Raw genomic sequence first — 20621 nt, forward strand, 5'->3', positions numbered from 1 at the left:
GGCTCACCGTGAGCTGCTGGTCCTTGGGCTCCGTCTCCCTCGTGGCTGGGCTGCCCCGGACCGGGGTGGGGCCGGCAGCAGGGCGGGAGGGCATGGCAGGCTGTGGATGGGAGCTGCCTGCTCCCTGCTATCCTGGCGGGAGACCTGTTAGCCCCGCCCCACACCAGTGGCGTCACCAGGGCCCCTGGGGCCCAGCTCCTCCCTGAGTGTCTCAACAATTCGGGAAACGCCTACGTGGTTCTTTGGGGGGCTCCTGTGCCCTTCACCTGCCCTGCAGGTGTGCCTGCCTGAGCCTTGGAGCTGTTCCTCCAAAGGGGGAAACATTTGATGAAATAATCCCCTAGGAATACTTCTTGCCAAAGGCATGTCCACAGCAACCTTAAAATGAACCTGCAGGTTTTTTAATTAGGATGTGGTTTTTAAGCCCCTTTCCCACACTGCTCGTCTGCACACACTCAGGGCCCCACTCCGCTTGACCCTCAAGCATATTTACTTCTTAAATGCTGTGCCCAACTTTTCCACTGTGGCCTCCAGGGAAGTCACTGCTCTGTGAACGAGCTGGCCGTGCCTGCCAGGTGCTGCTGCTTGGCACTGCGCCAGGTGATGGCAGCAGCGGAGAGTGAGCGCTGGTGAGACTGAACTGCTGCATTTCGAAACAGACCGTGGAGACCAGATCCGCGAAGCTGAGATCCGAGGACTCTGACTTCAGAGTGGGAAGGGCCCAGGGGCCCCTCCACGGGAGGGGCTGGCCCTGGGGTTCAGTGACCGTGAGAGGTTGCCTGGCTGTTTGGCCCAGCAGCACGGACCATCTGCTGCCTATGGGCAGGGCTGTGCTGATAGCGTCCAGGTCAACACTGGGTTCCAGGACTTCTTGGCCACATGAACAAGCCCCTCCTAACATCCATGCTCCCCTGCCCCCTCCCCACCTCTACCCCCAACGAAGGTCCGGCCTCTGACCCACGGGGAACTTGCTGGAGAGTCCAGGTCACTGGGTTCCCCCATGAAGGCAAATCCCTCAGCCCCGGCTGCCCCGCAGCACGACAGAGACAAGGCCTGTGCAGGTGGCCAGGAGCCCAGAGCCTACCTGGGGCCCGAGCCACATGCTGGGAACCCTGCCCTACCCCCAGCCCACCAGGTGGGTCAGGAAACTGCTCCACGAAGGGCCAGCCCCAGGATGCCCAGAAGAGAGAACGCAAGCACAAGTGCTTAAGAAATTTTTATTCACAAACTACGTAAAAGTTACAACTAGCCAGTTTAAAACAGTGAAAAGTTAGTTTAAAAGCTCTGTTAAAAATCTGTTAATACGATAGACCCATGTGCTTGTTCCTTCCTAGGGCCATGAAATCAGGAAACCTGGGTCTCGACACAGTGAGGTCTGAGGAACAGGACAGGAAACAAGAACTACCGTGATTCCGAGGGGGCTGAGGAGCTGGAGGCAGCAGCGCTCGGAGAAAGCACGGGCTCCAGAGAGGAGCCTGGAGTGCCAGGTGCCCGGGGGAGGCCAGGCGGTGGCGGGCGGCCTGCCAGCTTGGGGGCCCCTGGGGATCCGGCGGGTCAGGGACCACTTGGCGCCAGCCAGCTGAGCCACAGGGCCGACGGTTGCTGTCCCTTGCCCCACACGGTGTCTTAGGTCTGTACACAGTACCGGTCACGGCTGTGAATTCCAGGCTTCACTGCCTGTTAAACTAAACTTCAGGTTCTGGGAGAAAGACAGCCGTGGAAGAACTGCCGTTTCACAAGGCACCGAGGGCAGCACGACACCGCAGTGAAAACAGGCCGAGTCACAGGGTTCGCTCAGTCCCTCCTGGGAGGGGAGGGTTAGGTGTTCAAACAGGACCAAGCACAACTGTCAGTGTGAGTCTTCAAACCTGTGTAACCGAGGCAAAGGCTAAAGGGGTGCTTCTCGTCAGGTGAACTGGCAAGCGCGGGAGGCAAAAGAGAAATAAGCTGGGCTGGCGCACCACCTCTCAGAGCTCAGCTGAGGAGCGGACCCCGGGGGGCTGGCGGCCCTCTGCGCCTCTCGAGTGCAGTGCTGGACACAACGAGCCCAAGGCGGCTGCTACTGCGGCAGACGGGAGAGGCACCCAGGTCACGGCCGCTGTCTACGTTCAAAGAGGAGAGAGACGGCTTTTTCACACACATTTGCTTTATTTCCGTGTTCAGCCTGTTGAGAGAACCTGTCACAACCTGAATGGTGGGGGGCGCACAGGCGCCCCGCACGGCTGTGCAGGCGCCGACCGTGGGAGGCAGGGCGCCGTCTGCCGTGCGTGAGGTCCCCAAGGGGCCGGACCGTCACGCCTCCGCTGCGGCGGACGCCAGGGGCTGAAAGGCACAGCGACGTGTGGAGATGGCGACTCCCAGGCGCAGCCTCGGGCCGGAGCGACAGAAGCACAGGTGGATTCAGGATGTGCAGGCTTTCTGCAAAAGGGTGAGCTTGGTTCCAGCACAGCGCACGGCAACGTTGCAACAAGGAGACACAGCTCACCCTCTGTCCCAACGAGGTGCGGCGGCAGGCTGGTTGGCAGACAGGGGCCGCCTGGACGGGGCAGCCTCCACCCCCGCGCTCCCTGCTCCGGGGACCACACGGCCAGACAGCCCTGTGCCCCCTACACAGACACAGACACAGGTGTCAGCTCTGAGAACAGCGCCCCAGGCCCTGTGTGTCACTGAAGCCTATGTTCAAGCCACAGCTGACAGGTGGGCTCTTGCCCAGACCAAGCGGGGACTGACCAGAGCAGGTGCTGCGGCTGGTGAGGCCACCATCTGATGGGCACCTGTCTTCTCCCCAAAGCCTCCTTTGGCCCTCCTCTTGCCCATGGCCAAACCCTACTGGGTTTCAGAGGAACATCGCTCCCTAAACGTGGAGCTCAAGGCCCAGAGTGCTCGATGCAGAGCTCCGGGTCTCACCAGAGTCCTCACAGCTCACAGGCAAGGATGTGGCTAATGGTGGGCACGGGAAACCAGGCTTCTCTCAGCACCTTCTCGCTCGCAGAACAGAGCACAAAGAAAAACTAAGCAGGGCGCCAGCTGCCCCCGCCCAGTCTTACCACAGGTGCTCTCGGATCACTCCTGATTTCCAAGGGGAATAATCTCTTCTGTGACAAAGAACTCGATGGTCTCCTCCTCCCAGTCGTCTACGTTGCTGTCCAGCTCGTCGGTGTCCACACCTGAGGGGGTTTGCTGGTCACACGTGCACACGTGGGGCACAAACCCGTGGGAGACGCCACCCCCCACCCCCCCACAGGCCAGTGTGAAAACCGCAAGGTCCCCTGCAAAGACAGGTCCATGGCCGTGACCTGCAGGCGGCAGGAAACTCAGTTCTTGTTAGGAAATCTTTAAAAAAGATTCTGTTTACGATCCTTTTAAGAGGACTTCCCTGGGGGTCCAGTGGTTAGGACTCCCCCGCTGACTGCCCGAGCCCAGGGCAATCCCTTGTCCGAGTGCTAAGACTCCATGTCCACAAGGTGCGGCCAGGAAAAAAAAAAGGTTCTTTTAATTTAGGCAACATTTTAGGTTCCGAAAAACCTGGGAAAAGATCCAAAAGGGGAAAAATATCTTAACTATATGCTGTAAAAGGTGTATCTTGGGCTAACAAGTTACCTCCGCGTAATTCTAGTCGTGCATTTTTCTGCTCCATGTAGAGTTCTTGAGCCATTTTCCGGTATTTCCGGAAATCTTCCATCATGGTTCGTCTTCTCTCCACTAATTCCTGTGTGCAGAATTGAGAAGAACTTACAGGATGAACACTTACCTCACACCATTGTCTTCACTTTGCTCAACCAAGTGGAAATGAAACATGGTCAGCGGTGCCCACCCTGACGGACAGGACGATGTAGGGCTCCACTAGAGGCTGCGGGGCGGGAGCGCTGGGCGTGTCTGCTCGCCCTCAGCTTCCTCTGGCGGCCCCTCCACCATGCCCTCCCGTGGATGGAAGCCAACCCTGGGGTCTGTCCCCCGGCCTGGTGCTGGCCTCTCTGCTGTGAGCCGACAGGACTGTCTGGGCGCTTCCCTCATGCCTGGGAATACGGCTAACCTTTGAGGCTTTGGACTGGCTCAAACGATCCTTCTGTTCAAAGATCTTGGAATATTTCTTCAGATCCTTTTTAATTTGCTGAAACAAAGACAAGTCCCTCAGGATCAGCACATTCAAAGCTAAGAGGCACAGACACGCTCCTCACGGCTGCAGCCTCAGCGCTCAGCAGAGCGCAGCCACCTGAGTGTTCAACGTGGCGCCGGCCTCCACGTTTCCCACCGGCAGCCTTCCTTCCCCAGGATTTACACTCGTCCCTCAGAAGAGCCCTGATAAACACCGCGTGTCCTACCACAGTTACGTAAATCCCATGTCTCACAGTCCCACCAGGACTTTCCAGCGGCCCATCACCCTTCACCTGCCCCTCCGTTTCCGCAAACTTCCTACAACGGTTCTGACGTGGCCTCAGAACCTGAAAATTGTTTCCTCTGCTGAAACTACCCTCTTCCTTTTGGTTCTCACTGCTCTCCATCTCCTCAAAGGGTCTGCTGTGAGAGCCACACCCCCACTCGTCACTGTCACCCTGACAGTATCAGAAGGAAAACCTCCTCGTGCCAGTCACTGCCACATCCCTGCAGCTGATGAGGAAAACCAGACCTTGATCTGATCCTGGCTCAGGAGCGTGGGGGGCCGAGGCCTCCAGAGCAGCTGGCAGAAGCGGTCCTTGCTATTCTTCTGCAGAAGGCGGCCTTGGAAGGTCCACAGCCAGTAGGCGTTGTCCACCTGGAAGAGAGAAGAGCCTCACTAGCTGCCCACTCCAGCAGGTGACCCCAGGAGAGACCCTGAATCCTGTCAACAGAACTGGCAAAATTCACGTCACTCAACAGATGTCTGAGAACCAATCATTTGCCAGCGTTGTTGGTACTGAGGGGACACCGTGAGCAGGGGAGGACCATGGCGAACAGACAGCTAAGAGTATGCGCTTGGCAGCACAGTGCAGCGTGTGCAGCAGCAGAACAGCGCCAGCAGAGCACTGGTGCCAGAGCACAGGCTGACAGCCACGCCACCACAGCTCAGCAGACGTCTCTCTTTACCAAGACCTTCTTGATGGAGGAAGCAGCGCCTACACCCTGGTGGACTCCCGCTGCAGAGTGGTCAGTATGCTCAGAGGATTTAAAGTGTCAGGGCAGGCCTCGGCGAGGTGACCTCTGAACAACAGGCCTGGGCACGGTCCACATGCCCTGACCCGAACACAAGGATATCATTCAAGACACTGTTTCCAGCAACATTTGCAAAGCTCTTGCTCCTGAAACTTCATTAAACACAATCACTCTGTCTCGACTGGTAAATGTGTGTGAGTTGGTTCAACTGTGAACACCTCAATCAGTAAAAATAGTCATTAAGTATACAGAAGGATCTTGAGCAAATTTTACCAGCAGTGGGAATACCGGGCTTATGATAACAGTACAGACTGTGGCTTGTGCAGACACAGACTTCTCAGGCCGCGACTCTCCCAAGACCCGAGGAAGCGGGTCCCCTCCCAGGAGAGTGCCAGTCCGCCCGTCCAGGGAGGGCCCAGGCCAAGAAGCCCCTTCCCTGGCAGACTTCACAGCGGTTCCTGCAAGTGCTAAATCCTGCATCTACCCCCACCAACACACCCTCGGATCTTTCGCTGAAGACAGAGAGGGTGATCTTTTCAGGAAGTTAAAAACAGAAACGACGTGTTTTCTCACGTGCCAATTCGGTCAGCAAATCCTGACTGAAGGCTGACAATGTGCCAACAGTTTCAGATGCTGGGGATGTAGCTCAGGAGAAATGGCACCTGTCCTTGTAACGTCTCAAGCCAGCAGGAAGAGAGGACAATGAATGGCTGACAATGGCTAAGGCACGTTCACGCTGTTGAGTAGGGGCCCCATGAGAACACAGGGGAGGGAGAGAGGGCACGGGCCAGGCTGGGGACCCTTGAACGGCAGGAAGCTCCACCACCCACAGAGCTACAGTCCTGGGGTGAGGGCAAGGGCCCTGAGGCAGAGCCAGCAGGGCGCCCGGGGCCCCCGTACCTTGTGGCTCCACCAGGACACGGAGGTGACGACATAGCGCCCGGTGGGGTCCCACTCCACGTCGGAGGCCATGTAGTGCTCTGCGATGTTCATGACCGTGCAGTCTGAGGTGTCGACAAACGCCAAGGCGCCGTTCATGCTGGGGAGACAGCACGGCTGGAGTCACTGAGAGTCGCGTCTGTGCCCGGTCTCAGCTCAGGGTGAGCAGGCTTGGACTCGGGAGCCCGGTGTCCCGCCTGATCGTGGACACGGAAATGACCACAGCGACACAGACTATGCACAGGGCACGCAAGCACGCAGTGTCTGCTGTGATTGCTCCCGGAGAGGCTGGCAGAGGCCGAGCTGCCAAACCACAGCGCGCGGCGCCCACAGGGAGGCAGGGAGCCCCACCAGCCCAGAGGACGCACTGCATGCTTGTCACAGGTTCTGCGTGGCCTGCTGCGCAACCGGGTGGGGAGCAAGGGGGCGAGCGTCCAGGTGCTCGTGGGCACACCCAGCAGAGGGCAAGACAGGCTCCCAGCCCGGCCAGACACCCTTCCCACACGGACACGTGGCATTTACATCAGAGGACTGGGTCACCAGGAGGAGGTCCTGTGTCCCGCAGTCCCCAGTGGGAACGTCTGCAAGGGGCCTGGTCCTGGCCACGTCTGGGCAGCAGGATGGAGACACCGCACAATCCACCCAGGCCGGGATGCCCTTGGGAGCACCTGTCCCCGCGCTTGCAGGGAGGCAGCAGAGCAACCTTCGGGGCCAGAGCCCGGGCCTGGGCCACAGTCTCCCCCAGCCCCGCACAGGGCATCAGCAGAACCCACCTCCGCAGGCCAGCCAGCACGACGAACTGTCCTTGGGGGCTCCAGAAGATGGTGTTGGCCTGCTGCTTGTCGAACATCTCTGAAAGGAGAGGGTCAGAGGTCAGCGTGCAGCTGAGACGGGGACAGCCCGTGGGTGTGCACACCGGACTGAGGTGCTGCACCTCTGTAGTTAGGGGGGGGCCTGAAGGGGTTCTGAAACTGCAGTGCTACTTTAAATACCTAACACCACACTGGACAGTGTCATCGGACAAAACACCTCACTCAGGCAGTGTTACCATGGGGACTCACCACCAGGGCAAGGAGTCCAGTTTCTATCAGATTCTCAAAGATATATATGACCCCCAAAGCCTAAAAATCCATTCTAGTGACTCACTTTTTAACTGAAAGAAACTAATTCCACCATCTCTCCCAGTGCCAACCCAATGCTCACGTTCTGAAGGGGTGGGGCCTGGTCCTGGTCTCTTTACTCAGGAGGGGGGGCAGGGTGGGGAGGGGGGCAGCACCACCCTGACAGGGAGGGCAGGATGGAAAGGATCCACGCGAATCCGCTCAGCAGTCCCCAGCACTATGGTGATCTGCAGGCTGACCCTGTGAGGGGAGGCAGGGCTGCGGGGCCTGGAAAGCAGAGGCACTTGCACGCTTGCCGTATCATAACCTACTTTACTACAGGAGGCCGTGAACTCTTCTGTTATCCACATTTCCTTTCATAACGAAGGGAACTAATGATACGTTCAGTTTTGTGACAGCCAGTTGACGACATCACAGAATGATGCTACCACAAACACCGCTGCTCAGGAGTGCACAAAAGGCCTGTCCTTTGCAGCAAACTCCCTCAGTGCCACCACCAGCTGCCCACAGGACGCTCTGTCCAGCCAAGCACTCTCCCGGGAGCAATAACCAAGCTCTGCCCCAGGCTCCCGTTCAGCTGCTTACTGATGAGCTCAATTTTCCCGTTGTTCTTCACGTGGTAGAAGGAGACAGATATCCGAGGCGCCTCCCCGTGCAGCACAGCAAACTTACTTCCGTTCGGCTCCCAGGCGAAGGCAATGATGGTTTCTAGGGCCAGGAAAAAAGGGTGAGCTCCTTGGTCACAGAACATCATTTTCCGTTAAGGCTGTTCAACCAGAGACGCCCCAGATTCTTAGGTTCATTAAAAGGCCCACAAGCAGCACAGGCCCAAGACAGCACGCTGAACCCTGTGGGGCCACCACGGCCGGCAGGCATGCCCCGATCTCCTGCCACAGGGGCGGGGCGGCCTGTGGATGAGCCCCCTCTCTCCTCATGGCACACAGGGTCACGCCCTCTACCAGGCAGCACCTTCCCTTCCCTTCCTCCTCTCCCCAGCAAAACAGGATATACACGCTAAATGTTCAACCTAAAGGCAGAGACAGTGTCTCAAGTTTTCAGGAGTCCAAAAAACCAAAACACTGCTACTCAGCTGAGAACTTTCATATGTAAGAGGACAAGCCCTTAGCTGCGTTGCAGGGGTGTGATGAAAACCTGCTCTTCACACTTTCTCCTAAGCGTGAAACCGGGCTTGAACCTGTGTCCCTCTGCTATGTAAGCAGGTCACGTGGTGTGAATGAAAAAAAGGGGGGCGTCTTTTCACCTGGCAACTGGAAAGGCTAAGAGACTGAAGCTGGGAAGGACAAAGAAACCGTGAACCAACGTATGCTCTGTAACAGACAGACGCCTGACCTCGGCCAGCCTGCCCGGGCCGCGAACTCGCAGGGAAGCGCTGCGAGTGGGCACGACGGCTTGGTGGCCACTCAGCCTCAGGGCAGGACGGAGACACTTGCCTTTCATCTCGACCACGTCGACAGGCACCTGTTTTTCTCGCATTCGGAAAATTTCAAAATTTGTGACAACACCCTGTTTAAAAGAAAAAAGAAGGGGTGACATTCTGAAAACTGAAAGCATGAGGAAGACTCAAAGGACAACTTAAGAATTTAATGAGAGATTAAACGTATACACCTGGTAGACGTGAAAATCGGCAGTGACTGAAGCGCTGCAACGAGACCTCTCAAATGATGAGGAAGGCGGAGACGGGTACAGTGTCTGGAGAAGAAACTCACCCCTCGGCCTCAACCCAGACCCTACTTCAAGACCTGCCCTAAGGTCACCTCCAGCAGATGGGCCCAAGGATCCGCACTGTGGCTTCTCTGCAAACCTCCTGTAGTGCCCCAAAGGCCCACCAACTGGGACTGATCCAACTGTTATTTCGAAACAGTGGAACGTCCATGTTCATGTAAAAAGCTGCATTATCTGTAATAGCCAAAAGATGGAAACAGCCCACATGCCAACCAAGGGATAAACTGGCAAGCATGATGTGACACAGTACACATGCTCAGCCACGGAAAACGGCGAGGGGTGAGCCTGCACCCCGTGCGCAGAGGAGGCGGCCAGATGCGGAAGGCCACAGAGCATGACTCCACTCGTGAGAAATGTCCAGAACAGGAGCGCCCAGAGACAGGGAGCGGGCAAGCAGGTGACGGGTGTCAGGAGCCGGGTGACGGCTGGCACGGGAGATGGAAATGTTCTGAGGTTAAGAGAGTGGTGGCTGCTGCACGGCTACGTGACCACACACCTCAGAAACTTATTGTCAAAGAAATAAATATTTCCATTAGAAAGAAAAAAACCCAAAACGTTAAATGAGGCAAACAAACAAAGTCTGGATGCAGAACTGTGTCAAGCATGCTACTCTGCTTCCAAAGGAAAACCTGAAGAAAACAATGTACTGCTTTAACACCTACAGAGAAGGAAGGTAGGTGCCTGGAGATTCCCCGGTGTTCTCCTGTGAGCTCTGACCTATGTCAACTAAGCGACGCATCACGCACTCAGTTTATAGGAAAGAATTACACTCCTCTGCTGGAATATGGTAACGGTTCTAGCCACGACGCGACAGCTAACTTTTGGTGCCAGGTGGGCCTGAAGAAAGTCTTAAGTTTGAACCAAAAAAATCCATAACACTGCCCCGCCTCCCCAAACTGAGCTGTAGAAGGAATGAGCCCGCCCACTGGTGTCCACCTACCTGGGTGCCTTTTGGAGTCCTGTCTACTTTAACACACAAGTAATCTCCATTTTTCTGCCAATGCAGCTTGCAATCCACAACGTTGAACAGGTTCCTAACTCTGATCTCTTGTCTGGTAGGCAGCTGCATCAGGGTTACCCGGGCTGGAATATCTTTATCTTCAGGCACCCAAAAGGCTATTATGTTACCACCAGGGGACCAAGAAAAATCTCTGCAGAAGAAGAAAATAAAATGTTTACCAGGCCCGGCTGAGCCATGATGAGGAAGGCATAGGAATGAAAGAGCTCACTCACTGTGCAACGCAGGGCGCTGGCACATTCACCTCCCAGAACGGCAGGAGCAACAGTACCCTGAGTGCCCACCTCCAGAGGCCTACTCTGGACTTCCTGTGCAGCCCGCTGTGCCCAGGACAACTGGAGGCTTTGCCAGACTCACTGTGCCAGTGAGGAGTGAGTCCTGATACCACCACCCACCAGCACAGGTCACGGGACTCAAGCCCAGGCTCTGAAACCGCACTGACACTCTACACCACAAGGCAGGTAAAATAAACTTTAGGCCGATGGACCAGCTGTTGATTTCTGAACATTCATTACGGGGTCAAAGGGGGAAACCCCAGGTTAAAAAGTGGACGAGGAGGAAGAAGTAGGGGCGGTTCTCTTCACTGCAAAAATTAAAAAGTTCCGTTAACAAACAATCCACGAGCTCCTGTCCACGCAGAGCATCTTCACTTTTGCTTTTACTGCCAATTAATGCCCAGTTTTAATTATAAACCACAATATTATGTATAAATATATATATAGGACAGTATATATATAAATATTGTATAGTATTTATACAGTATACATATAAATAAGAAATGTATTATATATAAATATAATAGAACAGTAAGAAACGTGCGCTTCCCCTGCACTGCTGGTATTTCTCACTGCCCCCAGAGATTTCAAGCAGATAAAGATGTGCCTACTCTTTGACAGACCAAACCAGACACAGCTCAGAGGCCAAGCAAACCCATGGCACAAACCATCAGACTGACATGGAGACCCCCGACAAAGAGGAGGCTCCTCTTCCTTAAAGACTGTGCCCCTGAGTCTCTGGTCCCCAGGCGGGAACGTGAAAGGAAGCAGCCCTCGAGACATCCCTATAAGCAGGGGCAGGGAATGCTGACGTGGCCGCCAACGAGCAGCCCACGGCGGCAGGCACGAGCCCGCGGTGACACCCCCGTGCCCTGTGATGGGCATGAGCCCGTGGTGACACCCCTGTGCCCCGGTGACGGGCACGAGCCCACGGTGACACCCCCATGCCCCCTGACTGGCACCAGCATTTTCTGCAACGTTATAGGAGCCAAGTGCTAAAGGAGGGAGTCAACCCACACTCCCGCCCCACCCCGTGCTGAGAGTCACTTACTTTATGCCAGAGATCTTCAAGCTCTTCTTGTCCAAGAGACCCATAGACTATGGAAAAAACGAGGTGACAACGGCGTCAGATCAGACCGCTGCCTCAACAGCACATACATTCGTTACAGCGTGAGCTTGCTGAGGGGGCAGTGTTGGCACAGGGCGACAGACCAACTGGGGAATGACGACCCAGAGCAGTAAGACACCCTCCAGGGCCCGTCCAGCCACTCCCATCCCCAGCTCCCCGCAGCAGCAGAGACCCGAACCAGGGCCCGAGAACCTGCAAGGCCCAGAAACCGGAGGCCACCCCACACACTAAGGAAAGCTCTGCGCCCGTGACAGCTCCCGACAGGGCAGCTCAGCTCAGGCAATCAAATCAGCCACTTACAGGAGTTTCATAGATACTCAGAGTATCGAGTGTCATTCTGGCAAAAAATTTACCATCGTGGCTCCACCTAAGGAGAAAAAAAGAAGTGCCAAGCTGGTCGATGAAGAGGGGCACAGAGGCCACCGTGGCTACCCGGGTCCACTCACTTAAAGATAGGCCAGTGGGCTGAGCTCTCACAGTGGAAACCTCTCTTCTTCTGACCGGTGAGGATGTCCCAGATGATGATGGCCTGAGGGTCATCCTGAGTGTCCATCAGGGGGCTGAAGGTCACCAGGTACCTGCAGCAGAGGGCGCAGCATCACCCCCTGCACCCCCGCCTCCTCTCCTGTGAGGGTGCGTCAAGGACCAGCCGTGGCGGGAGTGACAGGCTTGTGCTCCCGAACGTGACTCCAGGCACAAGGGTGGGAGACTCCTGGGACGAGCAGTCAAGACTCGTGCAACCAGCACCTTCTCTGCCCTCCAGGATCCCCCAAAACGTCATCCAGTCCAGAGAGCCCACTCCAAATACAGAGCAGAACCACTGGGGCACACACCACTCAGTCCTGCCTGGCACCACGGAGTACTCCAAGGGTCACGCTTCTCTGATAAAAGCAGGACAAGGGAAGACCCAGCGGGTTCCCAACCAAAGCCCGAGGTGTGCACTAGCAGCAGGAGCGATGTGGCACGCTCACACTTTCTTTTCCTTGGACTAATCAGGTAAAGAGCTGGGTCCCGCAGTGGACACCAACGGCAGCGGGCGCTCAAGGCCCTTGTTAGACGACGGGGTTTTACGCAAACGTGTGGAGAGAGGAGGTGATGAAGCCAACGCAACAACACATAACCGCTCACAGTAAAGGGCACACAGGAGTCCTCTGTGCTCTCCTGTGACGATTCTACTTGACAGTGGGAATTACTGCAAAATAAAGCTTTAGAAAATCCCCTACAGAGGGCTGGCGGCACTCCATCTGCCATTTTATACCAGCTTACCTTTCACAAGGTGAGAAATCGATAAGCTGAACCCCTTGGTGGCTGAATCTCTGAATCTGTTTGAATTTCTCTCCCCCCCACAGAGCAATGCCTCGCTGGTGAAAGGTGGCCAGGTAGGTGCCCTTAGGAGACCAACGCACGTATGTCTCTGTCCATCGCTGTGGAAAAAGCCAGTACCAATGTTAACACAACAAAAAAGCCAAACACAAAGGCTCCAAAGTCTCTGATGAATTCAGCTCCCAAACTCTGAACTAAAAACACAAGAAGCCTATTCACTTCTTAGGACTTGTTTCAAAGCTGGAAGAATAAAAGTTGCTGTCAAGAGCAGTAGCCTCAGAGCACATGGCACTTCACCTGCTCTTGGACCACGCTCCTCTTTTTCCTCCCGGCTGTGCCACGTGGCTTGTGGGATCTCAGTTCTCTAATCAGAGGTCAAACCCAGGCCCATGGTAGTGAAAGCGCAGAGTCCTAACCACTGGACCGCCAGGGATTCCCACCACACCCTTCTTTGTTAAGGAAACCCTGCCCGGCAGCAAATACCCACCGCTCTCTCCTCGATGGAGACTGGGTCCTTCACATCATTCCAGAATATGGAAGTGCGGTCCCCGCTCTCGAAGATCACGCTGTACTGATCTCTGCACTCAGCCTCTTCAAGCCAGTAGCGCAGGTTCCCCTAAAGGAGCCAAGCACAAGGGATGGAACGCATTTCCTTAATTTTAGCCAAAGAAAACTCACACTCATAGTGTTGCACTTAGCAACGTGACAAATCCACTCAGCACCGTTAATTCCTAAGGAAGTCACCACTTCAAGCCAAGAGGCTAGCCACCATTTCTTCTAGTTACATACAGATTTTATGCAACATACCAGGTCTTTGAAAGGTTGTTTCTCTGGAATATCCCATTCATCACTGATGGTCATGTACCTGGAAGATCAGTGACACATCAGATGACCACAAGGTGAGTGGTCCTCGGCCAGGCAGTACTGCACCCCTCCCGCAAAGGGAAAGGACAGGCTTTGCTTGGTCATTATTGGCGAGGGGGTGCTCGGGGGTGGGGGGGATGTGAAATGCCCCTGCACTGTCTGACGGGAGAGTGCAGCCTCCTGAGAGCCCACTAGTACCCCCTGGCCCCTGGGGCAGAAAGGCCCGGCCACGCGTGCTCAGGGAGGTGTCCAGGCTCTCCTGGGCTGAGTCAGGACTTACTTGTCAAAATCGGTGAAGAGGTTGACCCTGAACGTGTGCTGCTTGTCGAGCTTGTAACCATCGGCATTTTTCACGGCGTCCAACGCGTGGGCAGGGGATGCGTATTCCAGGAAAATATACCTGAATCGAGGGAGAGGGCAACTCACAAGCGTGCAGACCCAAAGAACAAGCAGGTCATGCTCCACACACCCAGGGCCCCGCAGGGCTTGTACACACCATGAGCATCCATGACCCGTTTGCCTGCCACGTCCCAGAAGCAGTCAGGTCCCTAGCAGAGCAGCTCTAAACATGAACAGAATCCCAACACAAGATCCAATGCCTCTAAAATTAACCAAAATGCTCACTACTCTGACTATGGTAACCGTTCTAAGGATGTACCTGTTCATCAAAACTTATGAAACTGTATACTTTAAAACTCTGACTTAACTGAGTGTCGAGTATCGTTCAACAAAGCTGTTTATAAAAAACAAGGATAGTCTGATACTGTGTGTTACAGGCAAAATCACAAAGGCTCTCAGAGAATGTTTCATTTTAATAAAAATCACACATGCAACTGCTCCAAAAAAGGTCTCCTCCCGCCTTTCTGAAGCAGGAAACATTACCTGTCTGTGATCAGTTTTCCAAGAAATTAACACTATTCTAGGCAGTTTCTAAAATCTGAAATTAAAAAATGAAGTTTATACTACTTTCTCATTCCTGTCCCATAAAAGATGTCTTTGCCCATACTCAGAGGTTGATGTTTTTATGAAATTTTAATGGAGGAAGTCTGACAAGTGTGTGGAGCAACCAACAGAGCTTTGACTACTGCCGGCTGAGTACGACCACTCGGGTTTCACTGGGGACTGCCCAGAGGCACCGCAGGCACACACTCTCCCTGTACCCAGAAGAGGACAGGCGCAGGGCTGTCCCAACTGCTGCTCGAAACAGTTGACAGGAAAATAAACAAACTGTCCCAGGACAGAGCACCACAGCATTTACAAGGAAGCGATCAGAATTACATTTACCAACACAGAAAACCTAATATGGAATTTAAAAAGCAGACTGCAAGACACATACCTCATGCTATCGTTTTTAAAAGACACGATATTTTAGGTAACAGCACAAAAAGAGTTACTAACTGAACAATGACACAATGCTTTCTTCTAGACTCTAAGGAATACCCCCATTTCAGATGTTAAAATGTGGCAGAAAAGCATATTTTAGAATCAAAATATGTCAGATTTTCCTGAAGCCCTGCCAACCTCCAGATTTGCCTAGGATCTACCTCTGATCAATCACTGTTTAAGGACAGAAGAGACCGAGCTCTGATGTCCCAGCAGCTCAGCAGCCAACTCACAAAACCCAACTCAGAGCCAGTTGCCCAGGTCCTTCTCCCCCCGGCCCTGTTGATGGTCCCTGCCCCGAGGCTCTCGAGGCTGCCAGGCTCCCCAACCCACCAGAGTCCACAGCACACCACTGCCTTCACGGCATCAGCTGCCGAGAAAACAAACCACACGTCCATGCTGGAGGACATCACTCACCCTTTTGTCCTTCCGTCCTCCTCTGGATAGAAATCGTTTGTGATTTTCCCAAACTTGGAGAAGATCTTATGGATGACATTTTTGAGCTTCTCCAGGCGGTCGGGCCCCACCTGAGGCACGTTGTCGACCACGATCACCGAGTCGATTCCGTCCGCTTCCTGCGGCCGGTCTTTGAGCACATCCGCCAGTAACTCTGCAGGAGGGGAAGGTGTGCCTGTGACTTTCTCTGACCAAGTTAATGCACCAGGTTAGCACACTGAACACATTTCAAAAAAGTACAAAATGAATAATTAATCTGAATGCTTTTGCTCTGAACGTTACAATATCACAGCCCTGGGTTGACTAAAAATTTAAACTTGAAATAATTGGGAGGACTGTAACTCTTTACAAGCCCCTAACAGTCAAGATATGTCAATAATAGACAATATTCAATGAATTAAAAAAAATTTTTTTTAACTTTCCCCTCTATGCCCAAATCAATTTTTTAAAAAGAGCCTTTAACACTGAAGAAGGAAAGAGGATGGACTTTTACCAGAAAAAAAAACAAAAACAAAGTGAGCTGAGGAACGCTTGTGGTAAGCCTTCTCCGACCCACCTCTGTCACAAACTCATCACCCAGGTTCTTTACGAAAAGCAGCCTTGGTTCAGACAGCATGGGACGGCGACTGGCACGTACACCAGGCGACCAGGGACTACAGAGCTCGGGAAAGCGCGAGTGGTGCGTCCCGTGGGCTACGGTGTCTCCAGGTGGACAGGACACCCGGCAGCACCGTCACTGGGAGACGCCAGCCCTTTAGACGTTAGACGTAAACGCTCAGAACAGCGCTTGGAACAGAGCAAGAAACGTCAACTAGTATCTTCATAACTTCATGCCAGAGCTCAAAGTGCATTCTGTTCACGTCACAGAACGGGAATTAAAATCACAGGACCCAGATCTTAAGTGCTCTCAGTAACACAGATTTTCCTTGACTTATGATGGGGTTACTTCCCAATAAACTCACTTTTGAACCATTGTAATTCAAACCATCACAATTTCAGGACTGTCTGTACAGGCAAAATGAATGTCCAAGGTAATTTTTAAACAACAGCTGAAGAACAAAGGCTTATTATCTGTGTATCTACGTGTTCTAGAACCTAATTATGACTAGTTTTTTAAGTATTTCAACATGTTATAAAGGACACATGCCAAAATATTCTTTGCTGTATTTTATTTTCAAAAGTTGAGGTGAATTCTCTCCACTTTTAGTGCTCGAAATTTTCAATAATAAAAAGTCTTTAAAAAAGGAAAAAGAGTAATTTCCAGAGGCAAGTCCTGTTATAAACTACCTCTAATGAATTTCAACACCTTTACGAATGATATTGGAAACATTACCTTAGATAAAAGAACTGCCATTTAAACTTCAATGAAGCTAAAATCATGACCAAACAAAGAGGAAACAGAGAGAAAGAGGCAGATTAGGGCATCTTCCCTACAGAGACTGGAGTCAGATGTCTGGGTTACTTTGAAAGCTGACTTACCAAACTATTACATCGCCTGTTAAGCCTGGTCTTAATTTACAAGGTTTACAATAAGAAGCTCAGCTCTTATATAAACCGTGGACTCCTTCCCACACTTTTGAAGTGTCTAGCTTTACAAGAACCCGCCCATACACAGTAAGGGAATGAGCATAGTAACCACACGAAAACATTTCCTTCTCATCACGGCCCACGCATCTGGTTACTCTTGGCTCATGGATTTCCAATCTGACTCCAGGAGAAATACAAAAAATCCAAGTCTCAAGACTTAAGTAGCAAAGACATTTGGTCAAAACCTTTAGCACACCTTTGCTTGGTTGAGCACCAAGGACAAAGACAGCTGTGATTACGATGCAAGTGTGTGACAGAGCTCAGCTGTCTCAGGGAGGAGGGGGCAGATGAAGGCACTGGAGCCATGGATGCGCTCAGTCCATTTTCACAAGAACCGGTACCTTGAGCATCACTCTCTGACCCTACAGGACAGTTCTCATGAAACAGAAAACACATGAGCGCCTGACTACAACCACTGGCCTCGAGGAGACAGCCAGCTTGCTCAATTTTAGTTCCTTAGGACCAGGAGCCTCACAGGCCCCTCTGAGGAAGTATCAGGATCACAAGGGCTTCCAGAGGCCCTCCCAGCAGTCACCTGGCCTGGCTGGCCCGTGCGCATGCCAGCATCCTGTCACACCATGCAGAAACCCTGTGTGAATCAGGTGTGTTCAAATAATACTTAAAAAAAGTGAACACTGAAGAACTCAAGAGGAGCTTTAAAACCACAACTTAGATTTTAAAATATAAGAAAAACTGGTGCAGTAAAAGAGAACAGTGGTCTAAACTGGGGGGACGGGGGATGGGCTACCAAGCAACACTGCCTCTCAGCAACCGACTCCCCAGCACACACATTCTCTTAGAGGTGAACGGGTGAGGGGCTTGGACTGGGTCAGCGGCTCCCAAGTCCTCAGGAGCAGGACAAGTGCAGCCTTTCCTGCTTTTCATGCTGAAATGTCTTTTGTCTCATGAAACAAAGTATAAGACAATGCTGACAACCTTTAAAATTGTTTCAAATAAGTCATTATGTGGCCTATCCCAAACCTATACAGTGCTGTACATCAGTTACCTCTCAATAAAACGGGAAGAAAAAAAAAGCATTTGATAAAGAATTTTAAAATATACTATGTTTCAAAGTCAAACAACTCTATGTTCTCTAAACTTTCTCATGTGAAATTCTTTATGATTCTGCCTCCATCTCAGTGATCAGACACACTCCCCCGCCAATCTTTCTATCTCTACGTGGTAACATCTTATTTTTCTGGTGTTTCATCAGCTATTTCAACGATGTTTCACTCATTCCCATTTTAATAACGTGGCCAATATGCAGAGGAATCCATTGATGTGCTCCCAGCCTTAAAAGTTACAACGGCTTAAAAACAACGCAAAAACAAAAACAAATGAGATCAGGCATCATCAGAAGTCACCTTAGGAGACAGGCTTTCTCAGGCAAAAAGGAGAAAAAATGCCTGTTAATCGGAACCAAGGCAGAACCAAAGTTATACTACAATTCAAGAATACCATTGCTAACAGAAGGATGGTGGCATGCCTACAGATTCAGGAAAAGGGCTGTGAACAGGAATCTGGCAAGTCTGCCTGGACTGTCCCACTGAGGACCTCTCTGAGGAGACACTCCCGTGGGGCAACCGGGGCAAAAGAACCCAGTCTGCCCACTCCGCTCTGCCCACTCCCGAGACAGCGTCCGTCCATCCATACGGACACGGCACCGAGTCAGTTTCAGGCCTCTGACAGGCAGGTCTGGCGGGGCACCCAGACCTCAGAGGAAGGGCTGTCACCCGGGACCGTGCAGCACGTGGAGCGTCCTGCCTGGCCGGGCCCTAATGACCACACCGCTGCACACTCGGCCACGGCTCCTGCGGGCCCGCCGCCGGCCCTCGCCGCCCTCCAAACTCCCGGCTGCAGGGCCAGTGCCTGGCTCGCCAAGTTGTCTCCCCCTGCTCCCCTCCTTCTTTCGGAGAAAAGACGGCGATCCAGGCGCTCAAGGAAGCCTTCCCCAGGTGCGGGGAGTCAGGTGGGGGACCGGGAACCTCGGCGCGGCGCGGCTCCGCTGCCTCACCTTCCTCGCTCACGTCGTCCACGAAGTCCTCGGGATCGCTGAAGGAGGGCTCGTCCGCGCCGCCGTCCTCCGCCGCGCCGTCCGGATCCCCGCCCGCCCCCTCGGACCCGGCCTCGGCCGCCGCGTCCTGCGCCTGCTCCGCCGGGGCCTCGCCGGCGAGCTGGGCAGAGGACTCCTCGGGCGGCGGCGGGGTGGCGCCGGGGGTCGCGTCGGTCTTCCCTTCCCCGTCGGCCGCGGGCTCAGCCGGACCCTCAGGCCCCGGCCCGGCCTCCGCGTCCTCGCCGCCCGCCGCCTCCTGCACGCCGGGCCGCGCCACCTCCGCCCCTGGCGACGGCTCGGCTGCCGCCTGCTCCGGCCCGGGCTCGGCGCGCTGCTCGGCCGCCTCGGGCGCCGCCACGTTCTCCGCGTCCTGCATGGCCCTCCGCTGCCGCCTCGCCCGGTCTCGCCGCGCTTCCGACTCTCCCAGGCCGCACCGCGCGCCTACCTCCCGGCCATGTGCGTGCGGCGGGGCCGCCCACGGGCACGGGGGGGCCCGCGCCCTGACGCCGTCCCGCGCGCCCGGACGAGCTCGCAGGGCGGGGCTGTGTCTGCCGCGGACTGCGACGGCGCCCCCCCCACGAGCGCCGGCCCCAGGCGGAGCAGCGCCCTTGTCTCGGTCAGTCTACAGGCGGCTTGAGAACCAGGCTGCCCCACCTCAGGCAGCGGATGGTTCCGTCCAACATGGCAGCACCGCGTCCTCCTCCCGTCAGGCCGCGCGGCGGGGAGAGACCACCTGTGAAGCCGCAGGGAGGCACCAGGCGTCCGCCGAGGGCGCGGGGCGCGAGAGCACCCTTCGCTTACCCGCTGATGCCCGCGGCAACGATAGCACAAAATACTCTGGTTGGGATATCTTGGCCTTTCACCAAACACTTAACTTACGTTACCAAGTTCCACCTCTACACGTCGGCTTTTAGACTCGTCTACTGACTGGGCAAAAGAATGGGCGATTCCAAAATACAGAAGGAATACCTGGCGAGCCAGAGAAGGCCCAGGCTGCTACAGGGACGACCGCCTGGCGCAACTCAGAAGGGAATGAGCGCTGCTTTGATCCCTCAAACCCACGTTCACCGCGGCGGCTGTAATTCCCCTTTCCCCATTCTGATGGTCACCATGGTTCGACCCGCGCGGGCCTCCGCCCCCTGACGCGCGCGAGAGCACGGCCACGGGGCGGGGCGGGGCCAGGCGCGGGAGGGGGCGGGGCCAGGCCCGAGGGGCGGGGCTGTATGGGCGGGGCCGCCGCGGGCGGGGTTAGAGGGCGTGGCCTGCGCGGCCAGGTTCTGAGTTACCTGAGGCGCAGGGGCGCGCGGCAGGTATACCGTGTTTCCATTTCTGTCTTTTGGATTTTGTGGAGCACGCGGGCCACCGCTCAGTGTAAATGTTTTAGTTCTAAAAAAGAAGGCGGTGCTGCGGCGGCAGGTGGGACAGGAGTTTAGGACAGTTTGGGAAGACGGATAGAGTGCCGGATGCCGACAGTGTGAACGCTCTTCGTGCCTCTGAACTCTGCTCTGAAAAATGGATAACACTGTAAACGGAGTGCTGGCTGTATTTTACCTCAGGTGACAGGAAAAGAGAAAAGATCCAGGGTTCTCAGGTTGCGTAC

At 54.4% G+C, this 20621-nt stretch overlaps 1 protein-coding gene across 2 annotated transcripts; it reads right to left on the reverse strand.

Annotated features, from left to right (window-relative positions):
* Nucleotides 1–1203: 1203 nt before the first annotated feature.
* EIF3B (eukaryotic translation initiation factor 3 subunit B) lies at nucleotides 1204–20108 on the reverse strand. Of its 2 annotated transcripts, none has more exons than XM_070780320.1 (19): nucleotides 19991–20108; nucleotides 15343–15535; nucleotides 13823–13942; nucleotides 13486–13543; nucleotides 13166–13294; nucleotides 12622–12779; nucleotides 11802–11933; nucleotides 11656–11722; nucleotides 11278–11324; nucleotides 9874–10084; nucleotides 8642–8714; nucleotides 7776–7898; nucleotides 6843–6921; nucleotides 6031–6169; nucleotides 4628–4753; nucleotides 4034–4111; nucleotides 3601–3709; nucleotides 3048–3167; nucleotides 1204–2418 (listed from the first exon to the last, which is right to left on the reverse strand). In XM_070780320.1, the coding sequence occupies exons 4-18, from the start codon at nucleotides 13537–13539 to the stop codon at nucleotides 3064–3066; spliced, it is 1629 nt and encodes a 542-aa protein (XP_070636421.1). In that variant the 5' UTR covers nucleotides 13540–13543; nucleotides 13823–13942; nucleotides 15343–15535; nucleotides 19991–20108; the 3' UTR covers nucleotides 1204–2418; nucleotides 3048–3063. The 2 variants fall into 2 exon arrangements, with proteins under 2 accessions (XP_070636421.1, XP_070636420.1); XM_070780319.1 differs by lacking the exon at nucleotides 19991–20108 and adding an exon at nucleotides 18983–19957.
* Nucleotides 20109–20621: the final 513 nt, after the last annotated feature.

Source organism: Bos indicus, chromosome 25 (assembly GCF_029378745.1).
Source record: "Bos indicus isolate NIAB-ARS_2022 breed Sahiwal x Tharparkar chromosome 25, NIAB-ARS_B.indTharparkar_mat_pri_1.0, whole genome shotgun sequence".
Taxonomy (NCBI): domain Eukaryota; kingdom Metazoa; phylum Chordata; class Mammalia; order Artiodactyla; family Bovidae; genus Bos; species Bos indicus.